Source organism: Kwoniella botswanensis, chromosome 1, assembly GCF_036426115.1.
Source record: "Kwoniella botswanensis chromosome 1, complete sequence".
NCBI lineage: Eukaryota > Fungi > Basidiomycota > Tremellomycetes > Tremellales > Cryptococcaceae > Kwoniella > Kwoniella botswanensis.
Window position 1 is genome coordinate 12,626,101 of NC_088599.1, and position 13,785 is coordinate 12,639,885.

At 43.9% G+C, this 13,785-nt stretch overlaps 6 protein-coding genes across 6 annotated transcripts; 1 reads left to right on the plus strand and 5 right to left on the minus strand.

Moving 5' to 3' along the window:
* Nucleotides 1-58: 58 nt before the first annotated feature.
* Nucleotides 59-517, minus strand: L199_004763 (uncharacterized protein; the record flags this gene model as incomplete). The annotated part of the gene is made up of 3 exons (XM_064890485.1): nt 59-198; nt 320-401; nt 473-517. 3 exons carry the CDS (start codon nt 515-517, stop codon nt 59-61), a joined length of 267 nt encoding a protein of 88 aa, XP_064746557.1.
* A 662-nt stretch (nt 518-1,179) lies between these two features.
* L199_004764 (uncharacterized protein) lies at nt 1,180-5,936 on the minus strand (the record flags this gene model as incomplete). The annotated part of the gene is made up of 10 exons (XM_064890486.1): nt 1,180-1,233; nt 1,303-1,423; nt 1,631-1,823; nt 1,933-2,174; nt 2,247-2,352; nt 2,437-2,789; nt 2,857-2,899; nt 2,959-3,156; nt 3,243-5,221; nt 5,329-5,936. 10 exons carry the CDS (start codon nt 5,934-5,936, stop codon nt 1,180-1,182), a joined length of 3,897 nt encoding a protein of 1,298 aa, XP_064746558.1.
* A 587-nt stretch (nt 5,937-6,523) lies between these two features.
* Nucleotides 6,524-8,002, minus strand: L199_004765 (uncharacterized protein; the record flags this gene model as incomplete). Its single annotated transcript, XM_064890487.1, has 7 exons — nt 6,524-6,724; nt 6,829-6,948; nt 7,066-7,161; nt 7,236-7,294; nt 7,385-7,473; nt 7,602-7,794; nt 7,909-8,002. The coding sequence occupies 7 exons, from the start codon at nt 8,000-8,002 to the stop codon at nt 6,524-6,526; spliced, it is 852 nt and encodes a 283-aa protein (XP_064746559.1).
* A 915-nt stretch (nt 8,003-8,917) lies between these two features.
* L199_004766 (uncharacterized protein) lies at nt 8,918-9,706 on the minus strand (the record flags this gene model as incomplete). Its single annotated transcript, XM_064890488.1, has 1 exon — nt 8,918-9,706. The coding sequence occupies one exon, from the start codon at nt 9,704-9,706 to the stop codon at nt 8,918-8,920; it is 789 nt and encodes a 262-aa protein (XP_064746560.1).
* An 830-nt stretch (nt 9,707-10,536) lies between these two features.
* Nucleotides 10,537-12,079, minus strand: L199_004767 (uncharacterized protein; the record flags this gene model as incomplete). Its single annotated transcript, XM_064890489.1, has 3 exons — nt 10,537-11,007; nt 11,113-11,241; nt 11,345-12,079. 3 exons carry the CDS (start codon nt 12,077-12,079, stop codon nt 10,537-10,539), a joined length of 1,335 nt encoding a protein of 444 aa, XP_064746561.1.
* A 448-nt stretch (nt 12,080-12,527) lies between these two features.
* Nucleotides 12,528-13,752, plus strand: L199_004768 (uncharacterized protein; the record flags this gene model as incomplete). The annotated part of the gene is made up of 3 exons (XM_064890490.1): nt 12,528-12,653; nt 12,723-13,320; nt 13,409-13,752. The coding sequence occupies 3 exons, from the start codon at nt 12,528-12,530 to the stop codon at nt 13,750-13,752; spliced, it is 1,068 nt and encodes a 355-aa protein (XP_064746562.1).
* Between the last annotated feature and the right edge of the window lie 33 nt (nt 13,753-13,785).

Sequence of the window (13,785 nt, forward strand, 5' to 3'; positions counted from 1 at the left end):
GAGGACTGTTATCTATTTAGGTGATGAGAAGAATTGTAGGGCTTGCTGAATGACGAAGCTAGTTATCCGATACGGACTCTTCTTCCGATACTTCAGCAGAAGATATGATATCGCTCGAGAGGATTTCTTTGGAGATGGTGGGTGGTGATCTGGGTACTCTTCTTTGAGTGATTGAGAGGTGCAGTGTACGTGCGATTGCTGGGTGGGTGAGATCACCTGAGATCAGCTTTGAACATTTTCACAAGATTCAACGACGTCAAGTAAGGGGACTACGGCAGATAACGACAGTCGACTGATATCCAACGTGCAAGACACTCACCGTATGCTATGATATCGAGGATGATACACAATCCGAACGGTGCGAAGAGGATGAACGCAGCTATACGACAAGCGAAGGGGAACTGTTGTTTTCCACATTGTCATGTTTATCTGTCAGTCTCAACACCGCTCCACACTTGAGGGACACACTCACATAAGAGAGAAGTCCAGGTAATTGTATAGTGAGATGTTCCAACATATGGTTGTTTCTTTGCTTTATATGACCAGCATTTGATATTTGCTTTGGGCCGTTGAGATGTTGTGGGTCAAGCTGGAGTAGAGATAGAAGTAGAAATACAAAGGTTGATAGATGAAGATGAAAGATGATATGATCCAAAAATCACAAGTCCGATAACCGGCTACTCTCTCTTGTCTCTCTTGGCTTATTCTCATTCCCACTCACCCTTACTCTCTATTCCGTACCTGGGTCAAATTCTGGAACATCGCTTCATTCATTCACATACCATACAAACCACATCACTGATCGGACATGTTCGGACTACAAAGTACATTATCACATACATGCATACATGCATGCATGCAAACATCTATGCATCCCACTCCCTCTTATTCCCATGCACGATCGCAAACCCAAGATAACGAACAGATGATGTGATTTGTGAAATGTCTCTTATCACGAACCATAAAAATAAACATGGATTATGACTATCTATCTGCACGGTTGGACAAACGTTTCTGAGCCGTAGCTAAAACGACTGAGGCTTAGCTTGAAGAGGCGCATGTTGATAACGGCATATTCACATAGACATATGTTACATATACAACAGAAAGAAAAGGAAGATAGACGGGATATGAGTACCAAGAGATAAGCAAAAATTCATGACATGCACCGCATGTCCACTATAATAGTTTCCCAAAAACGCCTCTAGCAGTTGATTTGGCAGCTTCCTTCATCTACACGCAAAACAAAATCGCATTGTCATCAGCACGTCATCTCCTTCAAAAGTGGGAAAACCAACTCACCGCCGCATTTCGAGCTTGATTATAGTAGTTAGACGCACTTGCCGAAACGTTATTGAGCGAATCGTTCAGTCCGTCAAGATAGTTCCCTCGTAGATTGGCTGCATCTGTCATTTCAGAGTACCTAGAAGATGTCGTCATCAGTTTAGCGGGAGATTCCAGTGAAATGGAGAGAAAAGAAACAGGAAAACAGGAAGACAGGAAAAGAAAGGAGTCGTAATCCGTGTTTCTCTTTATCTCCCTCAGGTGTATTATCGGGATATTTCGATACAAGTATGCAGACGTGTATGGCCACAACGGAACTTGTGAATACCAAGAACAGTTTACTCACACATCGTTCCTTTCCCTCGCGTCTCTCGTCGGAGCTTTCTGCTTCTGTACGGCCGTTCGTTTCGGCATCGCTCCAGTCGATGCAGTCAAAGTAGGTTTAACCTCCTCTTCGTCAGGTGGTTTACCCCATGTGATAAGGGGTTTAGGTGGTGGAGGTGGGACTTTCGGTGGAGGTGGTCTTGTTGGACCGGCAACTACAAATCACAACAAGACGATAATGATCAGTCGGTCGTAAAAGAGTCTTACCATAGATCTTTTCACACAAAACAGGAATGTAGAATCGAGAGATGGAACAGTGCTCACTCAGATTGTCCAGCTGAGCTCCAGTCAAAGGTGCTCCACCCCATATCCACCCACCGACCATCGAAGCAGCATTCAACGGTACAGGCTGAGCAGGAACAACTCGCTTCAAGGCACATGGGTCTAATCTCGGTGGGAAAGGTTTTCGGAAATGGAAGAAAGTACGTAGGTTGATATCTAACGGACCGGAGTACTCGATGAAATCGCCCGATCGGTCATCCATCGATAATCTACCTGAGGGGCGGCTAGATTGGTGAAAAAACAAACATGTCAGCATTCCTGATCACTTGTTCAGGTTGTGGTCATGATGTTCTCACCCCTCAGTCCCATAGTATAAATCTACGCGGGTTATATACTCCAAATACGGTACAGAGTAGAAATGTGCCGATCCAGTTGTCGTAACAGCTACCAAGACTTTTTGACCTGTACAACAAGACCATATTTTAGCGTCAACATAAACCAAGATTATACCCTGTGATGTTCTGTGCTGAAAGCGAAGCAGCTTACCATGTCTGGTAACATAGAAAACATCACTCAATTCTTCATCATCCAACTCAACCTTTGCCACTCTATCACCATTGAAATTGATCGCACATCGTATACTTTTCTTCGATGCTGCTATCCATAAACAGTGTACAGGTATTTCTTTTGATTTACCATGTCCATGATTATCGGGTACTTTTTGATCTCTCATAGCCGCTTGAAGCGATTCGGACGAAGGAGAAAGCTCATTTCCATTGACTGGATCTAGTACGAACGAAGCGATGGGTCCAGCCAGAGATTCATTAGTGAATGTGGGTGGTTTAGTTTCCACTATCCATTCTCCTAATGAATTGATCAAGACAAATATCTTGGTCATCCTATCAAGCAATTCGGCGACGCAAGTCAGCTTGGATCATTGCGAGACAAGAATCAGCATTCACTTACCCCTTGGCATAGGAGACAATAAGTCTCGGTCGATTCACGAGGTCTAAGTACGTTATCACAATCAGCTAACAATGTTTCTCGAGCCCATACGATCCAACTAACCCGCTCCCATTCCAGATACTACCCATCTCATCGCACCCACTACAGACTGTTCACCCAACACATTCTGCACGTTGCCCTTCTTCTTCTTCTTTTTCATCTGTTCACCATCTTCGTTGAATCCTTCTCGAAGAATTACATCAGGTCCACGCATATCGATGATCGCCAGTGTCTTGGATGCAAAGGCAATAGCGATGAATCCTAAGTAAGCACGACACGACAAAAAGCGATCAGCTCGGTGGTTTTCAGTCCCAGTTCTGTTGTTCCCTTCTTGATTTGAAACTCACCTATATCCGAAACAGCTGTACAAATCGGTTCACCCCTCTTCATACTGAATATGGCAACAGGTTTAAATCCATCCTTCTTATATTTCGCCAAGTGTCCAATCTCCAATACTTCCTCTACCCATCCATTGTTATCAATCCCTCCATGAGATTGCGAAGATGACATCGAAGGGAAATAACCTGAATCGTGATTCTCATTATCATGACCATCGTCTAATTCTTCAACTTCATCTTCTCTATTTCCAGCAGGAGATCCTTTAGCTTCAGCAAACTTGGTTACTATCACTTCACCAGTATAAAATGTAATGACACATTCCAAAGCCTCTTTAGCCAGATGAACAGATTTGATTCGAACTTTTGTACGGTCATTCAACCATAATTGGGCTAAAGGCAAATGAGTTACATCGGGATGTTTCAGATAATCTCCAATGGAAATAGTCAAGTGAGGGAGTGGCATAGGATATTCGAATCGTAAAGGTGTAGGTAGAAGTAATAAGTGAGGTGAAGCGTCCCAGAATTTGATTGTACAATCCGAATGGAAAGTGATGAATATTCGATAACTCTCCAATTTGGCTACTTTGACATCGGGTGCTCCGTGAGATTGTAAGTCCGGTACGGCCATTCCACCATAGATGGGTAATCGAGGTATATCTTCCCGTCCTGCATGCTCGATCGCATAGCTGATCAATCGCTTGAATGTCGGCGTAGGGAGAGAATACATCTCCATACCCAATACGCTCAATCCACCTGACCATAGGGAAGATGGTAATCTAAGTTGTCGTCGGGCTTTACGTTTCTGTGGAGCGGTACCGTACACCGAATCGGGTGTGGGTATACTCAACGCTGGGGAAGGTACGGGCGAAGCACTAGGCGAAGTCCAAGGTAATCTCCATCCTGCAGCTGAGAAACTACCACTTCTCGGAGTGGAGGTTGAAGGTGTACCTAAAGTAGGTGCGGGCGTCATAGCCACTAGTTTCTCGCCTTCTCCAGGTAAGACATAATTCTTGCGTCCAGGTGAAGGAGGTATCACAGCGGATCTGGGTGGGGGAAAAACCCAAGATTCCAATCCTCTCAGAGCGGTGGGCTGGGTGACTTGAGGTAAGTTCGCATCCGGTGTTAAAGAGATGATGATAGCTATGGGATCGTGACTGAGGTTGAAGTAAGGGTTGGATCTAGGTAACAAGATGAAATCTTCAGGTGGGGTTTTCGTAAGATAGCTGGAACTTCCCGTCGGTGCTAGAGAATCCCTATAGGCATATCGTTCTTGTAGAGGCATACTTTCCGAGGGTGATTGAGGTGTTGTACCTCTTCTCAAAAGAGGTGGTTTGTAAGCTGGGAATTGTAAGATGTTGATTCCAGGCTTTTCACCCGGACTTTGTCCACCCAGTACCAACAGCAATGTTTCTCCTCTTTCTGCATAATCCACCGTGGCATTTGAGATGGGTTCGATGGATGGATCTGCTCCTTGAGCAGCGAGTTGAGTTTTCAAAGCAGTTTGATCTGGGAAACCGGCCCAGGACAATTTGAAGATCGGCTCTCTATTGGCTGCGACCGCAGTAGGTATCTCGTTTCCTTGAGGATCCAATTCGACCTTTCTAAGTTGGTTGTCCAACGCTCCAGCATCGAAGAGCGATTCGGCATCGGTGACATTCACATCTTCATGAGTGATCGTTCGGACCATTAATGGTTTGTCGGATTCGGAATAAGCCCAAAATGCTATACATCCATCTGCGTGTCCAACGGCAAATACCAATCCATCAGGTCTCCATGCGATGGAGGTGACAGAGGGTGTACGTTCGGTCCATAATGATCCGTCTGCATCTTGGTAGGATCCTCCTCCAGGTGCACCAGGCGGTAAGGTCATTTCGAATGTTTTGGCAACCTCGTTCTTCTGCATATCCCACGATACCACTCCTCCTTCGTATCCTATCAGAAGGATATTGAGGTCTCTAGGGTTCATAGCGATGCATGTAGCCATGGGGCTGTATACGAGTCAGCTCGAATTCGTGCTGCCAGTAATTGATCGTTCGGCAGAGGTCATGTATGGGAGGGTATGAGCGGGTTGAGTGAGGGAAATGAATCAACTTACCCTCCCAAGGTCTTCCTTCTACCTGGTATACCACTCCTGATCATCCTAGCCTCATAATCTCCCCAACAATTCCCAATCTTCCAATTACCCAATCCTCTCCTACTCAGGTCCCAGGTTAAAGTAGTTCCATCTTTGATCGTGAAAAATAAATGCGTATGGCTGGGTAGGGGTTGATCAACGCTCGTGACTGTTCCCCAAAGGGTATAACTAATTTCTTTCAGCGGTAGAGGTGGATGGGTAAGGGGGTTGGGGTGATCCGTCATATGTTGTAGTGAAAAGGTATGGATTGTATTTGAGTTATCGATAGCGATCAATCTATGATGACCAGGATGGAAGAAAAGAAATTTGATGGATGCTGCTGGACCAGAAGATGAGATGGTCGACACAGGTAAGGTAAATTGGAATGGAGCTTGACCATAGACGTGTACCAATCCTGATGAGGTACCCACGGCGAAGAGGGACAAGAGCGGATCAACGGCTAAGGCTGTCACCTCGCCTGTCAAACCGAGAGGTCGAAGATGTCCATATCGATAAAAAGACGTTTCCTTGAGCTGCTTCGAAAAGTCAATCTCGGGTGGTAAGGTCGGTGCTCGTCCAGTCTTGAACATCTTGGATCAGTCTACCGGGTGGTGGAGTGGATCAGAGAGGGGAGAAGAGCTGAAGGATGATGGTGGTGATTGAAAGGAAGTCGAGTTGAGTTACACCGCAATGGCGAAGAGTGGAGTCAATCTCATCAATCGGCAGATGAGTCGCGTAGAGTGATGAGCTTTCGATATCTGTATCGGGGTGATCAATATATAAACGAGTGTCTATTGTTCAAGGTGATGATGACGGTGGTATGCGGATATGATTGAACATGAGACAACAACAACAAACGCGTTGTATGATTGATGATGTATGGTGGGGATGAGTTACCCGAAACACGAACAAGTGGGAAAATCACGTAAAAACAAAGTTGTGCTTTCATCATCTTCAACTGGATCATAGCATCAACTCAATTACATTCTTCGTTCTGTGATCATGTGTAGCACTCAGCAACGGCTACGACCAGAACAGGTGCCCAATACCGACACTTCGTCGACTATATCGTGTTCATTAGAGCATGAAATTTCTCAGCGCGTCTCTGCGGGGTGAGCCAAACTGCGATATGTAATCACTGAAATTCTCTCTACCCCGCCAACGGTCAAAGCTACACCTATACCTTCTCCTCGGCTTCTTCCCTCCTGATATACCTAGAACTAGTCTTTCTACTAGGCCATAGATCAATCACCAAAGTGATAAAATACAGATTCAAGCTAAAGGCGATTGACCACTCCATTATAGCCGCAGTTGACGAATACTTCTCACATTGTTCAGGTGTATACTCACCGTTTTCCGAAGTCGGATTACCATGGCACTAAACATTGCAAAACAGATCAAAATCAGCTAAGAACCATGTGAATAAGGCATGTCAATATCCTCAAGGCAAGGATGAGGAATGAACCGAGAGGGGCAACTTACTAAACTGTAAAATCCACCAAAAGCACAAGCTAAGATGATAGGTAACACCACTACTGAAAGTTTGGCTACACCATTGCGCTTTAGATGTATCCTATCTGGATGTTCTTTCTTCAAACACCACTATAATCATAAAGACGACCATTCAAACGAACATCAATTATGATATCTTATGGTCTCGAGGATATTCACTTGAATCAGGCCAATTGGGATTGGAAAGGGGGAAAACTCATCACTTACCACTTCGGCAGTTTGGAAAATGGCTGAGAACGATACTCCAGTAATGAAAAGGAATGTACCGCACCAATGGATCTGGTAATAATCCCAGCAATTCCACTACACCACAACCAGCATCGGAGAAACACGTCAGCCAGGTGACCGATTCAAACGGAAACCATACTTGTACCCACTATAGATAGTACGAGTAGTCCCATACATCCCATACCATAAAAAGCAATTGCTAACCAACCTACATTATTTTAATGGTAAAACATCGTTCGATCTGGTTAGAAGATCTTATCGATAATCATCATTGTCACGTCACGTGAATCTCACTCACTAAAAATCTTTTCTTTGCGCTGCACAGTCGCAGGTATCCTATTCTTGTGTCGTAAATACCTGATAACGCAAACGGTAGGGAAGTACAACCTAAGTGGCACCAGAATCATCAATCATCATTACCACCAGCAGCAGCGGGAGCAGCATTCTCATCCAGCTTACTAATTACAATAATGGGATTAGGGTTATAAATGAAGCAATATCAGTAATGTACTTACATCACGACAGAAACACAAATGAAAATGAACAACGTGGGATAAGCAGCCCCTACCGACGAGATGAAAGCAATCGAAGCTTGAGTAGGTCTATATCTAGGTTTACCATCTTGGATCCACATAAATAATAGGATGCTCAATCCGAAAAACCATACGATCACTGCTGCGACTGGTAAGTAAGTGTACGACCCTACGACTAATCGTTCAAATGGAGACATCAGCCTTCTTTTCCTCTTGTACAGTAGCGTACGATTATAACCGCCACGAATGGAGACCAAAATGGTCAGAAAGTGTCAATCGGTCTACTCACAGCAATTTGAGAAGAATCGTTTGGCCTTGGTCGGACGTCTCGAATCATTCGATTGGTTTTGTAGATCAGATTGGGGTTTATCACTCTTACTCATTCTGTCTTTTATTATTATTCGTTTGATTTGTATTTTGCTGATCTGTTACTATCAAGTTAAACAGAATTTACAATACTATATAAGTTCGTTATTATTGAAAGCTGGTTTTTTTGAAAGCAAAGACTCTATTTTAAAGTTTTATTCCTCTTTTTGGGCTCTTCGCTTCTTGATGTTTTGTTTCGTGGAATTAGAAGTTAGGTGAAGAATTGGGTCTTTCACAACAAGTATAAAATAGGACGAGTATGATCAATTTCAAGTCACGTCTTGCTGATCCAGTATTTCGTCTGGTATCTCCAGGCTAGATGCGACGAACTCTACTTTCTTACAGTGTATATGCTTATATTTTCTATTGTTTTTGAATTCTTGATTTTTGATATGCTAGTACTGCCCACAGAACGACGTGATGCTTTTATAGTCCAGATCCCACATCTATGTCCACATACATACCTTAACCACTCGGCAGATGCCCATTTCAAGATCTAACAAATATACTCAACATCCTTTGAGTCTATCACCGTATGCCTTACCGTACTGTAACACAACCGTAAACACTTTCCCTCGAAACTTGTTTACATCCATTGAAAGTTCAAAGGATCATCAATATCTGTGTATTTTTCGACGACCTTTCCTTTGCATTGATACCTACAGAGATTAAGTGTTGAATAGATGTGTTGAATAGCTGATAATTGAGTACTTACGTTACAGCCAGGAATAGAACAAACCCAAATCATAAATCATAATTAACAGCACCGACTTTGTGCAAAACCTCTCACTTCTACAACACAGAGTCGTGCCAACCTCCTGGTCATACTGTATTTCTGAGGATCGGACAATAGTGGAACGAGATCATGCATTCACATTATCAATCAAACGAAAAATCATCCTACCTGCTCATCTGTACCACTGACACTGTCTTTAAGCTACTTTACTCTCATCATCATAAAGCCCCAGTCCATGTTTATCCACCCTGGGATATGCCTCCATCCCCTCCTCAAGTAATTCTTCTACAGCCTCCTGTAAAAGACAACAATCACCAAAACTACCATTCGTCCTCCTCGTGATCTTCTCAAACATCGATTCAGCCTCTTCATATTCAGTACCATATTCAAGCGCATATAACCTCTTCCGTGCAGTAGTTTGTACAAGATGTACCTCAGGTCGAAACGTCGCAGCAGTCAGAACCCGCTTTAAATCGAGTGTTTCATCCCAATTTTCCGCAAGATCAACGATCGAATCGATCATTGGATCTACCGACTTGTTAAGGGGGTTTCGAAAGTTCTCACTTAGTCCCATGAATGCGTGTTGTCTAGCTCCAGATGTCATTTCATCGAAATTCGTAGATTGGCAGATCGTGTCGCCGATCGCACTGTCGACGATTTGGGTAGTCAAGGTATCAATAAGGAATGATTTAGCTTCGTCAATGATCGATTCTCTGTCTTTCTGTTTGTGGCTTGATTGTCGGTCACCCTTGTGACCTGCAGATATCACTTCATTCATATTTGTCTCTTGAGATTGTGTCGTATCGAATATAGAGACTGCTGAAGTATCGGTGTCCGTGCGCTTGTCTGCATTGGGGTGTCTTGGGTTTGGAGGATTGATAGAAGTGTCCCTATCCGAGTCCGTGGAAGAGGTGAATCGAGATGTTCGAAATCTCTTGAAATTGAGGTATGAGGGGAGTTTGCCAATTGAACTTCTCAAGCTCATGATGCTGCCAAATCAGTGGATATGAGAAGGGTGTGATGTGGAAGATATCGGAGTTGATGAGGATTAGATTGTGAACCACTGACGCGGAATGCAGAAAAGTATGAACGTGCATTGTCGGAGAATGAAGTGAGATACTTGTGAAACAGAGAACCACTGCAGCATTTCATACTGTATCAGAAGGACTATCACGATGAAAGGAAGGTGAAGTATGGTCGTTTCAACCCCATCAAGTCTCAACACATACGTCATTCGTCATGACTGACAGTACTTGCATCTTCTGCATTGGAAAGTGATGCCAATCCTCCTGATAAGTACACTGCCCCCCGAACTCGATCTACGCTCTTTGATGCACTCCACAGAGAAGTCTCCATAAATCCCACGTATTTGGATCATAGCTAATAAGCAGGACAAGCATGTGGAAGAGGGTCGAGGTTGGTGTTGATACAGTATACCTACCTTCTCTCATTGCTCGCATCTTGTAGGTGGCATAATGAGATGTGAACAAAGAAGTAAAAAATCCGTTTCTAACTATACTGTTCAAGAATAATGACATTCCAGCTCTGACTTCGGACAGTGATGCTATAATTGCATTTATGTACTTGGTGAATACATGTATGAGTACCGAATGCCTAAACGAAGCCGAGCTGTACAAACTGATTGACCCAAAAATAAAAATTCAAACAAGAATACTGTTACAACCATATACTATGGATCTGAGCGCCACTCCTTCAAGAAAACAAAAACAAAAGCGGTAACAGACACCACCCATGTAATCCTCATCCAAATCAATTCCACTTAGTGCTCTTTTTTCTATACTCGAGTACTTGTATTTACAAATTCTCAATAGCGACTTCGGCCTGCCACTTCCCCCACTTCCTTAACATCCTCAGATAAATCGGTAAACCCACTATCGTCCCTATCGCAACCGGTAACAGAACGATGATGACAATAGTCGAAAAGAGTACAATGAGGGGTTTGATCAATAAGAAATACGATAGGGCGCTGTAAGAATAATGATCAAGGAACATCGCGTAGGAACACTTCATGAATCTTTTTTCCCATACCATCGTGGTAGAATCTTCCATCGATACCCCGCCGTTCTCAGTGTCGGTCTCGGGATGTAGAGTAGGAGCATCGGATTCTAGACCTGGAGTTTGGGGATAAGGGGAAGTAGGCGATGAAATTGGTGTATTTGCGTTGGTAGTGATTGATACGGAAGGGACTAGACGATAGAATATAGGATGATTCGATGGTGGAGATGCGGGTGAGAGAGGTGAATGATAATGAAGTTGCATAATGCTCTGTGATCAAAAAATTCGAATCAGCATTGATGCACTCAAAATCGTAAGATGTACACAAGGGGATAAATCTGTCCTTTAACGATATTGATTAGGTTGTTGACCCACCTCCAATCTAGCTGCTGAACGAGAGATGAACAGAGTCAACCACCAGACTGCTGCACCAAGCGGTAGGGTGATCAACAGAACTGTTCCTGCTAATGTACCGGCCACCAAGAATGGCCAAACTAGAAGGGCCTATCATCGTACAAAACACGAGATTAGCTGAATGCTTTCACAATTTGATATCCTACATCGTTGACTCCTTGAGGAGGAAGAGTGAAATGTTACTGCAACTCACTAAAGGGAAATTAAACAAAATCAGATGAACCGAAGCTCTCCAATATTCCTTCCTACCCAGAGGTCTCCAAAACCTCTTAAATCCTTTCCCCCATCCTCCAGGTTGCTCATCAATCGCCGTGTCTAAATCACCACACCATATTGATCTCCATAATCCCCTCTTGTTTATCGAATTGGTAGTAGGCGGCGGATGAGGTAGTAATAGGGTATTTTCATCGGTGAGCGGTAATGAGGTGTGTATATGAGGACTTGAATATGCAGATCTAGATCTAGATATCGATACGGATCCTCCCGTTGTTCTCGATGGTGTCGTACGTGTATATGATTGTGTGGAAGTATATCTCGGTCGACTAGATTGATGATTTGTATTTAGTGATGATAATGTTCTAGCTCTATCACGATGATGTTCATGTTGATGACGGGTATCATCTGGACGATTCACACCAACGCTTCCATCTTCGGCATCGATATTGGTATTTGACGTTTGAGGTGATATAGGAAAACTTGCATATGGAGGTGGTTCCTCTCCACCACGGGGTTTCGATGGGTCCAATAAGAATAATGATGATCCGTCGGCAGTCAAGACGTATATAGGTTGATTGCTCCCATTACCATTACTGGCTGTGTTATCTGAACGAGAGAGATGCAAGGGATCCGAAGGTGAGCGAGGAAGTAGACGTGGGGGCTTGACGATGGGGGAAGTAGGATTGGAAGGGAGATGAAGGGATTGTGACATTGCGTAGACTGTGGGGTTTACCACAATTATTTCTGATGTTGATGTTGACGTGAGAAGAAAATCCGGGATTCAAGTGTGACGATCGTGCGATCCACTCCTGGTGCCCTGTTGATCGATGCGATGATTGAGTGATGGTATCAAGGCTCGTGTGAGCTGATGAAGGAGAACATTGGCCACTTGGTACTTGGAACAATAGTATGGTATTGTATGCAAGGAGCAGAATATGACAAGATGTGAATCCAAAAGATTGAGATTGGATCAAAGGTGTGAAAGTGTGAGCATGTGCTGAGATTACTCAGTGAGTCATTTCCACCGGCCCGTGCGTCAACATCAATCCAGAAATTTCAATTTCAACCTCCATCACATCTGGGACTCATCTTCATATTATTGTACATAGGTTACTAGACACTGCATATACATTGAGATATAAGTAAAAAGTGCATCCACAATGCCTCGACCACCCGAGACACCCGACGTAAAAGCATCAAAAGGACTAGCCTACATACTTAGACACGGAGCAGAGAAAGAAGGGTTGAATATCAGGTCAGACGGGTATATCAAATTGGATGATGTGGTGAGTCGGACGTGTTATACTCTCACGTACCATGTCATGGTAGTTGATATATATCTATGCGATTTGTAGCTCGCCCGACCAAAAATGCGAGATGTCGATGTGAACATGGTCCTTCGACTAGTAGCTGAGAATTCCAAACAACGATTCCAGCTATTTTACGGGTATGATCCCAGTCCACCTAGACCTAAGAAGATGAAGAAAGGACAACAACCCAAGAAACAGCGTCCACGACCACCACCATCACCACAGGATATCACTGCTGCTTCTACTGATTCACACAACACTGAGAAAATGCGCAAATTGGACGAAGAGGGTCACGGATTGGGCCCGATCCCATTACAAGATGCGAATGGGATTGACGCAGCTGAGATAGATAATATACAGTCCAATTTATCGAAGACTACTATCTCATCACAAGGTGAAAACGGAAGTGGATATGTTGAATTACCTTTAGTATCTCTGCCTAATCCGAATGAAAACAATGGCACCGATGAAGGTGGATCATCAACATCGATCAAAGGTGGATATTTCATACGTGCAACTCAAGGTCACTCGATCAACCTTGAGGGTACTTCTCATCTCGAAGAATTGAAAGACGACGAAGAGGGACGAAAGAAGGCGGGAGTGATGGTTCATGGTACTAGATTGGAACTGTGGAATATACTAAGTGAGTGACACGCATCACAACACAACTTGTCATCGAACCTCTGTACCCCCTGGAAAATATACTCATCATTCATTCGTTCCACTCCCAGAGACTCAAGGTCTCTCCAAAATGTCCCGTCAGCATATCCACCTCGCCCCTTCGCACCACGGCTCCATCGTCCCTCGACCCAATTCGACCTTGTACATCTACCTCTCACTATCGAAATTGATTGAGAACAACATACCGGTATATGTCAGTGCGAATGGCGTGGTGCTTACTCCCGGTAACCCAGAGGGGATCGTACCAAAAGAATTATGGAGGAAGGTAGTGAAAGTGCAGAAAAGCAAAGAGAAAGATGAAAATGGCAAGTATAGGACTAGAAGGGTGGTGATATGGGAAGATGGAGGACTTGTGGATGAGAGGGAAGAAGTAGAGGGCGAGGAGGGGATTTAACCTTGACTAGGGAGGGATTGAGAATGGTGATGG